Here is a 20,554-nt window from a genome sequence, read left to right on the forward strand (position 1 = left end):
CTCACTGAAAAATGCTAGAAATTTGGGAAAAAGGAAAATAAAAAATCATCCACACTCCCACCACCCAAAGACAGTGACTGTGGCATATTAATGTACCTGTGTCTACTTTTGTCAATGTATGATTTTACATAGTTGAGGTACAACTGCAGACAAGCATGGGGTTGTTTATCTCAACATTACCCAGCAAGAATGATCAAAATCATCTCTATTTCCCCTTGCTCTCTTCAAGTTCTTCTTTCTGGTCTACTACTCCCACTTTAGAGCAGGTGTTTAGACCCTAAGATCTCTGTTATTGCACTGATTCCTGACTTGTTTGGTCTACCTATTCTTACTGGCCTTATACACCCTAAATAAAACCAAGTCAGTCTTCTCAAAACATTGCTTTACATACATTTATTCTCTGCTCAAAGGTTTCCAATGCTGTGCCCAGCCACTTCACACACACTACCCCAACCCCAGCAACACATACATGAATGCATGCACACACACACACACACACACATACACACACACTCCTTTAAAGGGGCCAGAAGACCTTGAGCAGGCTGATTTACTTCCCAGCCTAATAACTCTCTGAAATGAGCTCTCTCTTCCAACCAAAGTGAGCTAACTACCGACTTTCAAATATTTTAGGCATTATCATGTTTGGTCACTAAGTGGATATTTCCAGGCCCTATGCTAAATTTTAGAGCAAAACAGACATAATTCAGGCCCACTTGAGGTAAATAAAGTAGTGAAGAAAACAGATTTTTAAATAAATACAAATGTACATGCACAATTACAAACTATGTATGTGACATGTGAACGTCATTGCTATGAGGTAGGTGGTTCAGGCAAAGCCATCCACTGGGACATGAACAGAGTGCAGTAAAAGATGAAGCTGGGGAGACAAGTAGGGTTCCATCTGTCAACTGTATTTTTCAGAATTTTTATTTTCAGCACTATTCCTTCAGTGCCTTTCTTCTTTCTTACTAGCCCTTCTGATTATCTTTCTTTTGAACTTTCTTTTTCCATGAAGCCTGGAGAGGTCCCTCATCTAGCAGCAAGCCATCTCAACAATTTGCCAATCACTCAAGTACCACCTATATGTTGTCCGTTTACTGGAACTACTTGTGTGCCCACTTTATCACAGAACTTGGTTTTAAGCAGCAACAATATCTGACACATAAGCACTCATGGGTGTTCAGTGCTCGTATTCTTGAATAGACAAACAGTTATTTTAGGAAAAGGCTGTGAGCTCTGTTTGCACTGAAAGGATAAATGTATGAGGACTCCACCTACTACCAAGTTCTGGAATTCACCCCAGCCCCTTTCTCAACCCTCTCCTTTGCTCTTTATGACTTCAAGGAACAGTACAGGTGGGGAACTACTACTAGGCAGGGGGCGAGGTTGGGCACTAGATTGGCAGGAATTCTGACTAAATTTTGCATAATTTATTCCCTTTCCTACCATTTCAAGCAGTTTCTAGGTCAAAAAAAAAGCAAGATGAAAGTGTAGTATTATGTAAAAGCAATTTTAATATCAGGGTTCAGACTGGATCATAATGGATAAATGTTATGAAAACCATCCATAAAATAGTAACACAGAACACGAGATTTGTAATCAATATGCTAGTTTACGGTCATCTAGCTATAGAAAAATGCACAGCATAGACCTAATAGACCTGAGAAAGAGGTCAGAAAACAGAGGTCACACAATGTAATCAAGAAAATATTCTACAAGGAAAGGACTTTTTTATTTTTTCCTTTTGAGAAAACCCACTCAAACACATACATATACACACACAAATTAGCACTTCTGTTTGCTTGGTTTTTTTTTTTTTTTTTTTTTTTTTTTTTTGTGGTGCTGGGGATAGAACCCAGGACCTGCACATGCTAAGCAAGTGCTCTGCCATTGTACCACACCCCAGCCCCTTAACCTCTTCTGAGTATGCTAAATTTCTTGTGGAAAAAGCAATAGTTGAATACTAGTTAGAAAAAGAAGCAAAAAATCATACAATATAACCTTTTAAACTATAAATTAAGTTACTAAGGAATCATGACTTACCTGAATTTCTTTAAAATGCCAGAAATAGGACCTTAAGCTAGTAATTTTCAAACTATAAAACAAAGGATAAATTGAGGGCTGGATATAATTTCAATAAACACTTTCATAGAACCTAGAGTTTCCCAAAGGAAAGTGGTAGCTAAGCCCTAAGAGCCCAAACGACATATCGGTCTGGATATGCAGAACAGAATCATAAGGACAACAGCTGGCACTTTTGTTGTTCATTAACATATGTAACATAATATGAAATAAGGGTAAAATGCAATGTAAAATATGTAGTAAGGATAAAGTAATGTATACTTTTGAGTATATTGCTAACTTAAAGAACCAAATAATGTCCTTTATAAAAATTCACTTTTCAAATATATAAAATCATGCTGGGAATAGGTGAGTGGTGATTATAAAAGAACTTGCTTCTATTGAATGAAATGTACATACTATTTTTTATTTCATTTTTAAATAACAAGAATTACTCCCCAACTTTCAAATAAATTAAAACAAATATAAACCTGTAATTCTACAGACTTCACTTCCAATATTTTCTGTGAAGGTCACAGAAATAAGAACATACTCAGATACTTCTTTTTTTTTCCTTAATGTAAGAGTATAAAAGTGCTTTTCACTGATCCTAGAAAATTGGCTCTTAGTGATAGTTTATAGTTCTTAGTTTTCCACAACTTTTTTTTAAACATAACTTTCTTTAGAAGTCAAATTCAAGGGACTTCAGTGGTTTCCACAGGAATATGTGGATTGCGAGCCCTGATGTCCAAAAGATCCCATCTAACAGCTGTTCAGACATGGCAGTGAGACGCTAACAGCCATTATTTTTATTCAATAAAATAAAAAGTGTGCAAAGTGGAATGATTTTCAAAACCACTTACTTTGCAGAATAAAGCAATTAAATAAATCTATTTGCAAAGGGTCTAAAAGGAAGTTTGTTATTTCACTAATTTCAAGTCCTGCTCTGGATATTTAAAATTTTTTAAATGCCATTTGAAGCAATTTTCTAAGTTTTAAAAAAAATTTTAAGAAGACTTCTTTCATTTTGGGAGAAAGCCAAGTGGGTCTTAAATTACAAGACTAACTGGAGAAGTCCAAGTCTCCTGCCTCAACTCTCTTCAGGAGTCCAAATTATAACATCAAGTGGTCGCTTTTTAGGAGTCCTGGATCCTAGAATTAGAATACTATTTTAGTTTCTAATAGATTTATACTTAACATATGTCCTTAGGGAATGCTCTTTTACAATTCTTCATATGGTTTAAAAAGTCTAAAAGTTGTCAGTGACAGCATTTTTTTTTATTAGCTACACATGACATTACAATGATCTTGGCAATTCATACATTTGAATCAATTGGGGTATAATTTCTCATTTTTCTGATTGTACAGATTGCAGAATCACATTGGTCATACAGTAGTGACAGCATTTTATTAGAGCAACTTCTGCGGTCAAATTTTAACGTTTTTGATTATTTATAAACAGAATATTATTATTGCTCCTACCTCAAATATCTAGGTCATAACTTCTGAATTTATGAGGGTGAGTAGTCCTTCATTCTTGCTAATATGACCAATAATTCCCAATTATACCACACTTTATAATAAGCACACTATACCCAATATAATGATATGTCATTTCAATGTAGCTAGCCCATGAACTTCCACAGGTTTAATGGGATTTTGCGTATTTAGAATTTCATCATAAAGAGGCCCTTTGGAATCATTACAACATCAATCCTTTCCCATTATAAGACTCAGCTCTTACTAGGCAGGGCTCAAGGCAAAGGCTTAACCTACCTATAGACTATAAGCAAGATCCTAATAAAAGCCTTAGCACTTGGGAGAACATTAATGAGTGGCAATGATGGCATATTAAAAACCTCCCAGAGAATCAGGAGATCATGGAGGCGGGCAACAATTGTGATTAAGGAAAAAATTCCTTAGGACTTGAGGTAACATTTAGATATGTACCTTTTATTCATTACTTTTGGGGTAAAGTGTTATATAATTGGGAGCAAATTAAGTACAAAATAACTCATGTTTCTTTAAGTCACAACTCTTTAGCTGTCCTGTCAAGGTTGAATTAATGAGAATGGGTAACACCAAGGAGTAAGAAGGCTTGTTTCTGGTACTTTTTAAGGAAAAAAAGAAAAGAAATGATAAGTAGTTGAAAGAGCAGATCCTCAAGCCTGGTGATGAAAACTGTCAGCCCTTATTCACAAAGGGTGTATTATTTTTTTCCTTGAACAAATAGTGTGTCAGTGTTTTTTTGATTGAAGAAATCTCCACTGAGCAAACCCTCATTACATTACTTCACCTTATATACCTCTTCTGTGAATGGCACTTAATTTTTTCCTTATTCCTTAATACTTAAGGGTTGGTATATAAATACTCCCATGGTTTATCATGAATGTGACTGTAAACTGTATGAAAGGAAAAGGGGAAAAAGTAGTTCCAATAAGCCCCACCATCCTCTGGATTTTAATCAGCCCCAGTTGGCATGTATCTCTCATAGTACAGGAGTAGACACATACAAACACCCATAATCTGGCCAGGGAAGAACCTGCATTCCACTTGAGACCATAGCTAATATTTCAAACTGATTGGCATTTCCCCCGTGGCCTTATGCATAATGAAGTCTTCAGAACAGACTTTGGAAATAATTAATGTCTGACTGCAGCACCCATAAAAGTAGACTGTCAATGTGTGGTTGTTCAGAAGCTCATGCTCCTGGCTAGCAGATTAAACAGGTTCTTGGTTTTACTTATTCTCCTCCTTCCTCTTCTTTGCATGGCCCACATTGAGGGTATGTCTTTGCTCATATGCAGCAATTCCACTCAAAGGTGGCAAAGGAAAAAGAGAAAGTTTAATCTGCAAACTTGACAGAGGGTGTAGGAAGATATGTGGTAATTGAATCTACTTGCTGAACCCAGGTTTGAGGATTATTATTAGTAGTACTGCACTTCTACCTAATCTCCAGTTGCTGAGGCTAGGTGAACGTTAACTTCATAAATCCTGCTTTATTCAATTTTTATACCAATAAATTAAATGTTTGCTGACTATAAAACAAAACCTGCTTTAAAAATAACTATTGAAATTTGTTACTTTAACAAATTATCTATATCCTTTCATTTAAAAGAATGAATTCTTGAACTAATAATCACCAAAACTCCAATTATTGTCTTGACATACAGACTTAATTTTCTTGAAGTAACAATGATCTTTTTAAGAATGTCACTAGGAAACACTGTAAATGCAACACAGGCTTCAAATTCTATTGAGGAACTATTTAAAAAATGAGAACAGTTATATATAAAAAGCCTGCACCTGGTAGGAAATATATAAAAGAAAGAAATTATTATTCTCAAACTTTTTTCCCCCTTTAAAACATGTCACCTTTGTATCACAAGTTTTTTTTTTCTTCTTCCCCAAGTTTATCTGAAATCCCATTCTAAGTCTATAATCAATCTTTTCCTTCTTTCCCTTCCACTACCTGTAATCCCTTAAAACTCCAGGCTATCACATACACTTCTGATACTGATGTGTGTTTTCCTCTGGATTTCTGGATTTGCTTAATGCATATATCACATATCACATTGCTTTGCACTAGTGACTGGAGGATAAAAGACCCTATATAAAAATTTGGTCATAAAAAGGGTTAAGAGGACAGTCTTGGGGCCTAGGGAAAGTCTACACTAACCACGTTTTAAATGCATGAGCAGAAAATGTTGAGGCCCTGAGCAAAGTCTACGTGATGGTGATGTTTCACTTAATGTGACCAACATATGACCAACTAAAAGTTGCAACACCATTCTACATTAGATGGTTGACTGTTATATATGAGTTATCAACAAAGTTAAAAATCTTTCAGGTTTTAGGTAACTGGCAAATGAAATTATTTTATACCATCACTTATATTTCATGGAGCTCCAACTTTCAGAAAACAAGTGACCTCCTAAAATAATGTGAACAAAGAAAACAGGGGAGATATGTTATTGTTTTCAATTCTGTTTACTAATCTGATAATGATAAGGACTACTATCAAATTTGAAAAGTTCTATCAATCAGTACCAAAAGGCAAAATTTTAAAAATCAATGCAAACTGTAAAATGTAGCATTTTTTTTCATTTAGATATTAGACTGTATTTAAAAACTAGTAACAGAAAACACTTGCCAAATTCATTTAGTCTCTGACTGAGGCACACATATGTGATCTCCTAATTTACAGCTTGCACGTACAGATGTTCACACTTAGTAAAAGGGCTTCTTAATAGCTTTTTTTAATTAAAAGTGTGTTGATAATAGGTGTTTTAAACATATCCAAACAACACAGCTGAACTGACAAATGCCTGTCTTCATGCCTCACCATGTCTCACATGGGGCGAGATTTTATAAGAGAGCAAAGTTATGTGATTCAGTCGCATGTCTATACGATAAATGTTACCCCCAAAACCTCCAAATGAAATCTTTCATTAATTTTTCTCTCTATGATCTGCTTCCAAGTAGAAAATGTTAGATTGCTACTAGGTTTGCGTAGCCGAGAGCAGAACCACACAGCCGCTGCTTGCTGCCTGCAGCTTTTTCCCTCTGCAAAACTTTGAACCCCGTCCAGCTTTGACACACTGCCTCTTCAGTTAATAACTATCAAGTTTCCCCTTGTCTCCTGTCTACTTTTCTGTGAGGCAATTGCGCACTCAGCACCCCGAGATAATAACACACATCTATAAGATAAAAGCAATGGCATTAATGTAATTGTCTGCCTCTCTCTCTTTAGCCTAATCTTTTTTTTCCTTCAGTTTTGACTGCCTGTGTGACACCTGTTTTTGTCTCCTCTGATCCTACGACAAGTTTTCCGCTGACAAGGTTTTTGCCTGACAGAGATTCTGCAGACAAGAACATAATAAAATATGAAGAACTGCTTGTCAGAGTTTCTGCCAATGCTCACATGAAATAAAGAAAAAAAGATGACTTTTTTTTTTTTTTAAGGGGCCCTGTGATGGTCGCTTTTGGCATGTCAGAAAAAAAGACCTCCCTAGCCAAGTTCTCCAAGCCAAACAGGTGTTTTCTTTTATGTTAGGGGTTGATTTGTTTTTTAATTTTTACTGATAGTGGAACACATTATCAGCCAAAAGGGGGAGGGGTGAATTTCTTACCCTCAGATTTTTGCAGGCAGAGGATTATGGAAGAACTACCAAATAAAAGGGGAAGGCATTTCACTTAAGACCAAAGCTTCTGAAATAAAACAAAAATGCCAACATCTGTTAATGATCAAACATTCAACTCCTCTAAAATTTACTTCCTGGTTAGTTATGCTAAAAAACCTCCTCCCTACCTTTCACTTGTTTTGTTATCTGAAGACTCACAGGGAAATAGCAAAGGCTAAAACAGAACGAAGACTTAAAAAGAAATTGGACTGAAGACAAGGGTCTGCAGGCTGTGCTTACAATGTCAAAATGGGAAAGGATTGCTGGAAAAGAAACTACAAGGAGGAGGAATTGGAGACTTATGGACATCCATAAACCTTCCTTGCATGTACCACGTGGGAGATTCTGCATGGTACTGGCAGCATTCAAAGATGGAGCGCCCTTCCAGAGTTCCCAAGCTACTAGAAGGATCCGCATTCCCCAGAAACTACTCTCCTGGTCTCAGCAAAAGGCACTGCGTATACACAGAAAAAAACACTTACTTGCTACAGGGACAAGAGGTAAGGAGTCGGGAGAGAGGAGAATCCTCCATTCTCGATGAGCAGGGCACAGGAAAGATGGGACAGGATCAATACTGCAGCAAGTATGCAAGTAGGATACACTGGGAAAGAGTCCAAGTGACAAGGAAGAGACAACAAGCCTGAATTTGGGGTTCTGGAATTCTCACGTGGGTTCTAACTGCTCTGCCATCAAACCACTTCAACCTAAGCCTGAAGTCTCCAAATATATTTCCTTATACCTATAGCTTCTGACAGCAATATCTAACAGAAAGATAATTCAAGACACATTCGTAATTTAAATTTTTCTACTCTCATCAAAAAAGTAAAAAGTAAACACTGATGCTAATTTTTTTAAATATATTTAATTTCACATAATACATCAAAAATATCAGTAGGTAGTCAATGTAAGAACAAGTCTTAATGACAATTTTACATACTTTAAAGGTGGCATCTCCAAAATCCATGGTATACTTTATACTAGCACATCTGAATTTGGAATGCCACTTTTCAAGGGCTCAAAAACCCCAACAGTTGCATCCTTATTGGACAGTCAGGTCCACAGCTGCCTTTACAATCCTTGGTCAGTTGAATCTAAGGTTCAACTACACTGTCCTTTCAATCAGATGGGTTTGAGTACACATGTATAGCATCACTTGAGCACAGAGCAGTCAGGGAAATGCAGGACATCAATGTGAGGTCTCCCTGGATACCACAGAGAAGCGCTCAAAAGAGGGAAGAACATTAATATCAGGCCTAATAACAGATACTGCTTATAAAACTATCCAGTTATAGTAAAAACTCCTTACAATATTTTCTATAAAATGCTTTGCTTATGTGCTCACTAACAACAAATTCATTCAAGGAGGTTTGGAAGAGGTACAAACATCTACAAAGGAAAGGCAAAACCTGGCAAAGAATGGGATGGATAAACAACGTTTTAGGGCCCTGAGAATACAAGTCAGAGTTCTCTCTAAAATAGTGTATTTATCTCATCCAGTGATTTCATGATACAATAAAAGAGTAGGGGAAGGTTGGGAGAAGTCACCAATTATGACACAATAGAGAAGGAACAATAGTTGAGAATATCAACATAATCTTGCTGAGGCATATGGGTCCTTATGACCCAGCTAAATCTCCTGGTTTATCTGAACAGTGCATCCTGAGTAAAACGAGAGGAGCTGAGGGTGTTTCATTTATCACCCCTTCAATTTGTGTTCTGCTTAACCTGGTGAACTCCAGTTAATTAAGATGTTCCTATAAACAATTAAGCTTCCTGTAGGATCGTTAGCAAGATATAAAAATTTATGATGTAATAAAATGCAATAAAATGATAAAGTAGTGAGCCCATCAAAGTACTTCACAAGCAAAAAGATAAGTGCAAAAATACATAAAAGCAGCTTCAACTTTGTCTAAAATTCACCCACTTCTGGGTTTTAATTTTCAACACATAAATATTCCTGCAATTTATTTGACCTGGTCTGTGTTTCTCAAAATTTGACTTTTGGGGTAAAGTTTTCCTTACTTCTGTTCACATAGGGGTTTAGGTATGGAAGCTATTGAGAACTATCCTGGATTTGCTGGCAGAAACAATTTCACCTAAACACTGGGCTCTACAACCAAGAGAACTTGTGACCAGAATCTGCCACTGGGCACTGAAGAAAACCTTCCCTGGAAGAATGAAGTTCAGACTTTCCCTAAAACTCTAGACATTATCATGAATATTAAAGTTTAATGTTATGTTATTGACTTAATAATAATAGCTAAAATGTTTTTGCCAGAACACCGGGCTAGCTTCCCTCTTTCATTTAATCCTCCCTCCAACCACCGTGTGATATTTAAGCACATTCCTATTATTATCTGAATTTACAGATAAAAGAACTGGGGCTTAGACAAGGTATTAGTCTGGCTACACCTAAAGTATAACCCCTAAACTTTGCTAGAACAAGTCTGTCATGTCCTCAAGGTTGAAGTTTTGCTTTTGTCAGAATTTAATAGTAATAACCACTAGCACTTATTAAGTGTTTACTGTGTACAAGGCACCAGGATCCTCTCATCTAATCTCAGCAGAATCCCATCATTATTCACATTTCACAGATGAGAAAACAAATGCATTACACAACCTGGACAAGGTTCCACTGACAGTGGGTGGTAGAGCCAAGCAAGATGTGAACCTTCAGAGTCTCTTTTCAGAGCTGCACCTATCTTCTTTGTTGCTTCCTTTCATTTCATACCCTGGGGAGAGAACTCTGTATGTTTCAACCTTAAAAATCTCCCAAGAAACTTCTTACCAATAGACTGGTACTGATTATACTTCCAAGGCCAGGTCTTTCCAGACTCACTCTATAACCAATAGGAATCAACTGGAAGTAGAAAAAAAAAAATCTGGAGAGCTAATAGACCTAGAGCCCAGGACTGTGAGAAAGAGGCACTGTTTGTGCTATACTTAAAAAAAAAAAAAAAAATTAGGGAGTTGTCATACTCTATCCCAATGGTGGGCGAGCTGAGAAACAAATCAAAATAAGCAGCTCAGGGACACAAGAGGAGAGTAGTTAACATCATTAATCAAACAAAAACCTTTGGATTTGGAGGATGTCCTCCTTTTACAGTTTATCAGCCATGATCAGGGAGTAGGAGAGGCAGAAGAGGGCACTGTGCCCTCAGGTCAAACAGCAATGTCTCCTGTGCCAGGGCAGGAAATGGCCTTGTTTTTGCTCTCTGAAATGAACATAAGTCCAGAAATGTTCAAGGACTTTGCCCATGGAAAGACTGGGACCCAGCTGCCTCACCAGAGCTAGAAGGCAGTTAAAAGCTGGCTTCTCTAACCAAGAGAAAATTTCGCAGTTATCTAAATGACTAAGTTTACCAGAAAGGCAAGTTCTTGTAAGTAAACACTACATTAGTATGATATGTCAAGATCATTGTATTGTCATGAGCAACTAATAAAAATAAATAAATAAAATGTGCATTTTGCTCCAAAAAAATACTACATTAGTTCCTCCTCCCAGACCAACACATAAAAAGAAGAGAACTGCATTTTTTCTATTCATGTGTCTCTGACTAAAGCCCTAGAATCATCTTCCCAAAGGATCAAGATCTCACTTGGCCACTGCTCAGCCTATATTTGCTTCCCTGTGCTGAGAAGCACCCAAACTAATATCAGTATTGCACTATTCATCAAATCCTAAATATTCTACTGGAAACATTTTCTCCCAAAGCAAAATACCTTCTTGATGGGACAATCTCCATGTCAGTACAAGGAAAACTAGAGCTTTACAGCAGGTTCATATCTGCGAACATTATCTTCCTTTGTTATGGAAACCCAGGTCTTTTTCACTCTCTTTATCTTGACAAATCTACAAATTATCCCACAGATACTGTTGTGGAATCTCTTAGGATGAGCCATGATTTCACAGAAATGTCACACACTTTATTGCTTACAATAGAGGACCTTCCCTGTGGGAGTGGGGAGGGGAGAAGAGTAGGGAATAAAACAGGATAGGAGAGGGAAGTTTACCACTGGGTTTTGGATTCAAGTCAGGTAGAACATTACAGAGATACCAGTGGGGGAGAAAATACCTTCATAGACATTTATACAATTCATAAGCATAATACAGACTGGGACACATAATAAAGACATATGACCTCTCACAGAATAAAATTAAAAACTCCTGGTTTTGACCTGCCCTGCTAGAGTCCTTATAAGGTACCACCATGCCTTCAACATCTGTAAATAGAATACTGAGATCTCATATTTCTAAATGTAGGACCGAAAGACCAGGACCCATGTTTTTTGATTATAGGATGCTCATGACCAATAGCCCTGATTTAGGACCTCATCATGAAAATTAAGTCTGAGTATGATTTTCTTTTAGGTGTAGGCTTGCCAAATGTTAACAAATTAAAATATAGGACACTCAGCTAAACAAGCATGGTATATAGTTATATTAAAAAAATCATTCACTATCTGAAATTCAAATTTAATGGGACAGTCTATATTTTCTATTAGTGTGACAGTCTCTATAATACCCCTCATCTGCCTGAGAAGACAGATCAAGTAAAAGCTGAGAATTCATATTCAACAATGCTGAAGGAAGAAAGAAAAAAAATATTTCTAATGAATGACAAAAAGATTGCAAATTAATGGATTATATGAATATTAAGTCTTACAGTACATTAAACCATAAAACTGGTTGGTATATGACACTAAATTAACTTTATGCACCTTGCCATTTCCTGAAGCACAGAACCGAAGGTTACCTGGCATGGTATTTAAAGTACATATGACATATGTTTAATAAATACCTATTAATTGACGCTCCTGGCAATATAGTCCAAGCCTGCTCATTTTACATTAAAAAGTATGAAGAGTTTGGATAAAATATGGGCAGGAAAACACTTAGCTTGATAAGCAAATAATTAAAGGAATAACTACTTTTCCTTGAATAAACTGCCAGTAGTAAAAGGAAATCACATTATGGAATATAATAAAAAAAAGTTTTCAAGAATTCCAGTGCAACAAGAATTCTTTCAGGAAGACATCAGCCAAAAGGAATAACACTTGTGTTAATTCCGATTGCCTGGAAGTGAACGAACATTCTAGCACTGACACAGTTTGTTGAAGGGTGCATCTTTTTCCTTTTAAGTCAAAATATTTTATGAAGGAAATAATTTGCATTGAGAAAGCTGCTGTGGGGTTCATAGGCTATGGAATATATTTTTTATTCATCAATTCTCATATTATTGCCAAAGGATCATCTGATATACCTAACATACCTACAAACTGTGAAATTGGTTTGCTGTTGTTATGGAGAGTGAGTATTCAGAAAAAGGATTAGTTACTACAAATCAGCTTCATCAGAAGTAAAAATAAATGATTCAGTAGATGGGAAAAAATCTAAATAAATCTTTCTAAAACCTTCCCAAGTTTTTCATCAAAATACAAAAATCAAATGTATTATGATTGTCATGATAAATATTTTCAGTTATGTTGGCTAATCAATAAATATTCCTTAAACCCATTTAGAATTTGTTCCCTTTTTATTTTTACTTTATTTATCCTAATTTTAATGGTTTAGAAATTATGTCTTCATCTAGATGACATTCAAATTAATTTGCAAATAATCAACAATAACAATGTGTGTATATGTATATATATGTGTGTGTGTGTACATACACACACACACACACACACACATAAATATAACAGTTACACAGCCTCTAGTTTCTCTCAAAGGTAATGACTATCAGTAACTCAGAGATTTCTCAAGAGGGGAAGGTGAGTGGGGAGTACCGTCCTCCCACTCACCTAACCATCATAGGGCATAGACCGGTAGTTTTTAAGACCATATAAAATTGTTTTCCTGAAGCCCTGATTTTGAGAATGGTTGACTTATAATTCTAACATGGAGAGAAAGAGTCAAAACACAACAAACTGAATTTTTACTAACAAAAATACATCACCAGAAAAGAAGACTGTTAATGCTTGTATCCTGATATTTTGGCAGTTTTGAACCAAATAGCTGAACATTTAAGACACTTCCCTCAAGACTTAAGTGAATGGAAGGAAACCACAGGAAGACAATACAAATTGGAGAAAAAGATGAATATAAAGTGAATTAAATGGCAGTGTCCTGGAGTCCTTTATCCAAGAACTTTGAATAGACATCTGACAAAATTAGAAACTCTTGAGATATTTTTGGCTCCACAACTAAGTTATTATAGACAAGGTATGGATATCCTATACCCCAAAAAAGTTTGTTTTAAATAAAGCTAAATTCAACAAACTCTGCTATTATCAAAGTGAAAGAGCTGAGACTCACTGAAAGGCGGGGAAGGTAGGAAATCCTTTATTAATTCAAGAACTGTTTTAAGTTTTCCCTACCCCCAACTCAACAGTGCTAAGATTTCAAGGAAGTAATTAGTGAAGAAAAGCCACTGAGCAATCTCAGAACCCAGGTTTTGTACCATATTGAATTAATCACTTTCTTCCATTTTTTAAAATGCTTTTCCTAAGGTTTTTATAAATCAGCTAATATTAACAATTCAATTTCTAAGACAACAGTGTGTGTATGTGTGTGTGTGTGTGTACCCATACACAGAGACGTGTGAATGTGGGGGGGGGGGTACAGATGATATATAATGACCCTGAATCAAACATCTTAGGAACCATTTGAATAAATTTAAGATACTACTAGCAAAGGATATGTAGGTAGTCATTTATTCAAGACGCCAACAAATTTCTGAAAGTTATTTTTTTAAATGAGAATACCTGATTTGGGCACTGATTATTTTTCAGCATCAGATATTAATTATTTAAAATAGCACAAAAATAGGATCTGTTCAATGTTATCATGAAACAGTTCTATGAAATGTATTCCACTAGTTTTATTGTCATTCCATACATTTTTAGAGAAAAATCACACAGTAGAAAAAGCAAATCACTTCCTCCTTGCCCCACACGTAGGACACTGTAATGTGTAAGGCAGCCAGAAAGATTGCTGTGTTTCACCTCTTTGGAGAAATAATTGGAGACATGATTTCAGGGTTTCTGTACAGGGGAGGGAATGAAGCAATTAGTTGAAATGCTAGGGGCAAAACAAGTGGGCGCTCTCACCCCACTTGCCAACTCAAAGGCTAGAAGCCAACCTCTCAGTGTCGTATTTGCCTAATGAATTGGAAGAGTGGCTTTGCATACCTGCATGTATGTATTTTCAGTTATGTATAGACATATATCTGTGGGAAAGAATAAGAGAGGTCACAATGATAACTGTGAAAGGGAAGAATTAGAATTAATTTTATTTAGTATGCCAGAAACAGAATTTCTAATGGCACAGTAGGAAAATTTGATGTAAAAGAAATATCTTCTTCGAGTTGGGTGAAAAAAAATGACATCCTTCAAAAAAAAATGTTCAAAACAATCATTGGCCAGGAATAGTGTCTGTTGTTCAGGAGGAAGAAATATTGCATGTTTTTCATTACACTACTAATGTAATATGCACATGGAAGCCAGATAGATAAAACAAACTCTAGTGACACAGCCAACTTTTATACTCAGAAAGCTCCCACAGTAGATAGATGATGTTAATACAAGGTGGCTTTAGGGAAAATAAAAAAAAAAAAATCAGTGAATAAATGAAAAGCCTTTTGTTTAATGATTAACCTCTCTGTTCAACTAGTGAACAGTTTGTTATTTTTAACATGTAGAATTTATTAAAGGTTTCATATATTTTATTCTTAATTTTCACTGTAAGACAATGAAGTAGCTATTATGATTGGGGGGCAGGGGTTGCTGGGGATTGAATCTAGGGCTTCATACTTGCTTAACACATACTCAGGCACTGGGTTAACCCAAGCCCTAAAGGAGGTATTATTATTAATCATATTTTACAGATAACAAAACAGAGAGTCATATTGGGTAATAGGACATTGAAGTGGAACAATCAGGATTGAGCATGAGAACATTCTATGCCCAATGACCTTGTGATTCCTGATGGATTAATAATAAGCTCTGAACCCATTATCTGGAAATTGCATACTTCCTCAGGGAAAGAAGGATGGCTGGGCAGTGCCAAGGCTATGTTGAGATCAGGACTCCTTGAGTCTCAGATTGTGACTGTATTTGGAGATGGGGCCTGTAAGGAGGTGATTACATCTGACAGGTGTAGTTCTAAGAGGAAATAAAGATATACAAGACAATGCCACAAAAAATTATTTAAAAAAAGAAAGAAGATGTCATAGGTATGTGCCCAAAGATAAATGTCACATTAGGATAGCCTTCTGCAAACCAGGAACAAAGGCCTCAGAATGGAACTAACTCTGATCTTGAACCTGACCTTGAATTCTACCTTCCATAAGTATGAGAAAATAAACCTCTGTCTCTTAAGCTACCCAGTCTGTGGTATTTTGTTAAAGAAACCATGGCCAACTAATATAGAAAGAAAGAAGAAATCATCTAACATTGTAACATGTACAAACTGTAAATGTTACAGCAGTTCATCTGTTTTTCAAGACAGAACTAGGAGCTCTTACAGATTCTGGCTTCATCAATGGAGTAGGAACATGTCCCATTCCCGAGGATCACGGGATTGTGGCTGTGTCACCCTACCACACTGTTTCCAACAACATCCCCTCCTGCTGAAATGTCCCCTGCAACTCCAACACACATGCCCTAACAAGCTAGGTACATGATAAATTAAAAGCATTTCAAGGCATGGCCCAATGTTGTTACCTCAGATCTTGCTAGAATAACATGACATTTATAAAAAATACAACCCACTGGATGTTTGGCACTGCTTGGGAATGAAGAATATGTCCACTTAAGAGCCAATACCCCAGGCTGTCAAAAAATCTCAAGCCAGGATTTCTTTTATAAACATTACCTATCTTTTTAAATTCTTCAGTCTAGGAGGTGAAAAAGGGGCCTGCTTATTTCTACAGTCTCCTTTCACCTAAACACATTAAATGTAAACCATGCACAAGAAAATGTTAAAATCATACTCAAGGCACATTGACAGAACAGCTCTGTGTACCTGGCAAACAGCCTCCACGCTGCCATCCATGCTTGGGCCATTCCCAATCCAATGACACCTACACACAGCACCCACACCACCAACGTCTGCCCCCTCTAATCCCAGCACACTCTGAAATCAGGTATTTATAGATTATTTTTTCAGATACCAGCCAAATAATGTCACAGTGCACCCTCTCACCCATGTTAGACCATACAAATTTTAACATCTGGAAGGATAAACTCAGCCGTAAACACGTGACAAGGGTACACAGTCATCTAGGAGTTCTCAAGCAAGGGGAATTTGCCAACTTCCCTCTGAGGTCCAGACTCTGAAAGCCAACTGTGGTATGTCTGAGTTTCCATCAGGCCTGGTGCTTGCAGGCTGCTGCTATGTCAGGAAGAACCCCACAGCTCAACTGTCCTATAAACATCTTGCCCCTCTGCTGAGTGCTGTTGGTGCAGCCTTCCTTCTCCGAGCCGAGAATATGCTGTCTGAGAGTCACAGGCTGAATGTTAACTAACACAGGAGCACAGCTGACCGCTCTCTTCTACAGGCCAGTGGCTGCTCTAAGAAAACACATTCACGTGAACATAACAAGAACAGGAAGAGGAGCCCAGATTTTCCTCACCATGTGCCACCCAGCCATGTTTACACTGATCGCAAGTCCTCAGGTTAATCTTCCCCGGCTGAAAACATTCACATGTGCAGTTTACCAACGTGCAACGGATGGCCTGAAAAACAGAGCAGGAAAAAAGATCAGCATCTGTTCAAAGGTACTATACTTTTTTCACAATTTTTAATAAATAATTCCCACTTCTATTTTTAAAGGCTATTTCTTTTGGTGGAGGCCTAGAGAATTTTGAAAATAAATATTGATATCATCAAAATCTCTTACCAAAAAAAAAAGTAAGAGAAACAAAGCTCATTCAGAATCATATTTTAAATCACTCATAGTAACCTTTAAATTAGAAATGTAGACCAAGGAGAATAAAAATAAAGGATTATATATTCTACAAAATGCAGAAATCCAAAAAAGAAACAAATGGTACTACAAATTTATTTCCATTTAAGTTTATCCACTTTCTAATAATGAAAAAGAAAATACATCTTAATAATGTTAAAGTGAAATGTTTATACAATTAAATGCAACAGAAAAATACTGTTACAATAGTACTTCTGAATTTCATTTAAATACTTTGCTAATCTGTCAGATATTTCGAGAGACACTCCTGTTTTCTCAATAAGACTTAGCATATTTATATTATTATTTATCATTTTCCCTTAGGGATTTTTTTCTTTGATTATTAATTCTTACTTTCTTTCCCATTTTGCAAACTATAAAACAATTCTCCTTTTATTTTAATGGTGAGAGAAGAAAATAAGTTTCAATTGACTTTTTAAGAGCAGAATGCAGGAAAAGCCATTATGTGAACATTTTATACCTGGAACAGTACAACTCTATCTTAGAAAACAGAAACCCACACAAAAACTCTTTCATTTCCTTACCAGGACTTTAAAAATTCATCTTGCCAGTTTATATTATAAAGTGAAATCCACTGAAAATTAGCATAAATGGAGTGTAACATTTTATGAATAAAAACTTCTGGTAAAGAATTGTGCTAATGCTGACCTGTGCTCCTAGACTACAGTTAATAAGTTTATCTCATACATTTAATTCTAATTTGCATGGAAATTCTGAAGACAGAAGGGATTTGGTCTGATCATTCACAGATTAACAATCTACTGTAACTACCTGAACTTCCCGGAAAAGATCTCTCTGCAGATTTAGATGCGATCAGAGATTACTGATCTTGGGTGCAGGCATGGGTTCTGTGAGCACAACTCAGCTCTGTGTCTGAAAGCTACACTCACCTCACATGCTCACATTCCTGGAACCATTTGGATTTTTATATAAACTAGCTGACTTGTAACAGGAAGTATGTTAGATAATCTTAACATGTGCAGAGACTAAGGCTGAATGGGCTTCTCCTGTTCCTTATGTTCTGGATCAGGCAGCTTTAGTAATTTCTCTTTCACTGATTTACATTAACTCAATGGGTGCTTCTTGAGTTTCAGATGTTGGAGTCCTCACTGTTTTCTTCTTTGATACTTCACTCTCACTCCTAATTTGTTTTTTCTGTTTACCTCTAGGGAAATAATTATAAAATCTGCCTGATATTTCAGGGACTGTCTTCCAATGTCATTTGTCCAATTATATATTAGCTAGGCTGTAAAACTTTGCTGCATGTATCAGCAATTAAAGGAATGCATAGGTTATAAAGGGAAATAATTCTCCCCAAAGTTCTTATTTCAATTTCAATGTTTTTTTTTTTTAACTTAGCAATGTATCTGAACATCCTGACAAATAGTTTCTTTATATAACATATTTGTTAGTTAGCAAACTCACAATTTGATTGTACTATGCCCCCCAAAAAGTTCAGAGCACAGTATTTCCACTAAAAACAAGATGCTTTACAGTCTACCAAATTATAAATTCAGATATGAAAACTATATTAACGTTAACATTTGAAGTGCAATAATAATAACATTCGCAAAGGATTATTTTTTTAAAAAATCCCTCTGCTTTATCAAAATCAAGGGAAGGACAATAAAAAGGAATTATATTTCAAGGACTATCTTTAACCCAGGCATCAACAACATAAGCCACTTTAAATCACTGATTTGGTGATATTATTTTACAAAAATGCCCTAATTTGGTATCATGTTTAAAGCACACCTTCAACTTTCATTACAGCTATATTCAATGCCAGAATAGATTGGAGACTGTAGGTTTGCTTTATTTTATTTATATATATATATATATATATATATATATATATATATATATATATATATATATATATATATATTTATTTATTTATTTATTTATTTTGTCACTAGCCGAATCATTCATTCACTTACTCTGAACTACTTTATTATTCAAATATTTTCTCTTCCTAAATAATTTTATATGTCTGGTACATTTGGGAATTAAACTTCTCAGATCATCATCCCTTTCTACGAATTCTACTCTTTTTGTACCTAAATATATAAACACTGGAACACCTCAACTCCTTTTGTATATAAACACTTAAGCACTGGAATAGCCATTTTGTATCTCTATGAATTCCAGAAGGTCTATTTGTTTTAAATTCAGATTTATATAGACTACAATTATTCCTTAAGGGAATTATATATATTTAAACAATATGGTCTAAATAAATATTTTGAGTGAGAGACTATTGTGGCTTCAAAGTAAGTTTTATTCTAAACAACATTTTTTGAAACTGCATAAAACTTTGACATGCTATTTATTCACAACAAAACAGAACCAATGTGATCACTTGCCAACTCACCCACACTTAAAAAACATAAATTATCATAAAACTATCAAAGCCAGTTATGCCTCAAAAATGCACATGCATTACAAGAAGAGTAGAAATGGATGAGCTCTCATTCTGGTAAGCAGGTTTGCTTCTTCCTTCCCTGGGCAAATCAGGAGCGCCTCCCACTCTCTGTGGGGGCACTCAGTGTAAGACCAAGCTATATGCATCACATTATCTGAGCTACAGACATTGGAATTCCAGTGATGAAGAAAGTGCAAACAGTTCATAGTCACACTACTCCCACCTCTGTGCAGGGAACAGCATTCCCATCTAGCTGATGCAGATACCAGTTCTCCAGGACCCCCCTCATCAGAGGTGCCCTGTAACTCTTTCCTCAATTCTTCTATGATTACCATTTCCCCAACTGCTGGAGGACAACAACTTAAATTTTCTTCAGCCTGCATTTATTGAAAATAATTATTCCTTCTGCTTACCTGAACCAGGGATTTCTTGAAAGAGAAATCCATGCACTCAGCAACCAGTGCTTCCACTTCCTGGCCACCACCTACATTTTAACTCTGCTGGCTGTCTGGATTCTGCCCCTCACTCCCTCACAATGTGCTCTCTGATAGGCAATGTTCTCATCACATCTGGTCCCCTTTTCTAGTCTCCCCTAGCTCCTTAGACGTTGATGCAGCTTGTAGCACTAACTCCTTCATTCTGGGCGGTAGAGACTGACAATCCTAGTTTTTCTGGCAGCAACGTCTCACTTTCTCTCCACTGTAAATAAATACAGGTGTTTTCCAGAGCCAGACTCTTCATTCTTAAATTTGGCAATTTCATTCTCTCCTACGGCTTTAAATATCACTATGTAAAAACCCATCACTTTGTAGCCAGGGACTGTGCTAAGTGGCAGGAAATGCAAGGCAGTGTCCCTGAGCAGGGGGCCTGACAGTTTGGCACTTTTTGCC

The 20,554-nt window shown here is 36.3% G+C and overlaps 1 protein-coding gene across 6 annotated transcripts in view; it reads right to left on the bottom strand.

The window, feature by feature from the left end:
* The window catches only part of Bnc2 (basonuclin zinc finger protein 2), a 410,961-nt gene that overhangs the window by 126,524 nt on the left and 263,883 nt on the right, over positions 1 to 20,554 (bottom strand). For all 6 annotated transcript variants that reach the window (XM_071600656.1, XM_027950613.2, XM_071600657.1 and 3 more), the window contains one exon: positions 16,886 to 16,988. In XM_071600656.1, coding sequence (XP_071456757.1) covers positions 16,886 to 16,988 — 103 coding nt within the window. The remainder of the gene's footprint in view (positions 1 to 16,885; positions 16,989 to 20,554) is intronic.

Source organism: Marmota flaviventris, chromosome 13 (genome assembly GCF_047511675.1).
Source record: "Marmota flaviventris isolate mMarFla1 chromosome 13, mMarFla1.hap1, whole genome shotgun sequence".
NCBI classification, from domain to species: domain Eukaryota; kingdom Metazoa; phylum Chordata; class Mammalia; order Rodentia; family Sciuridae; genus Marmota; species Marmota flaviventris.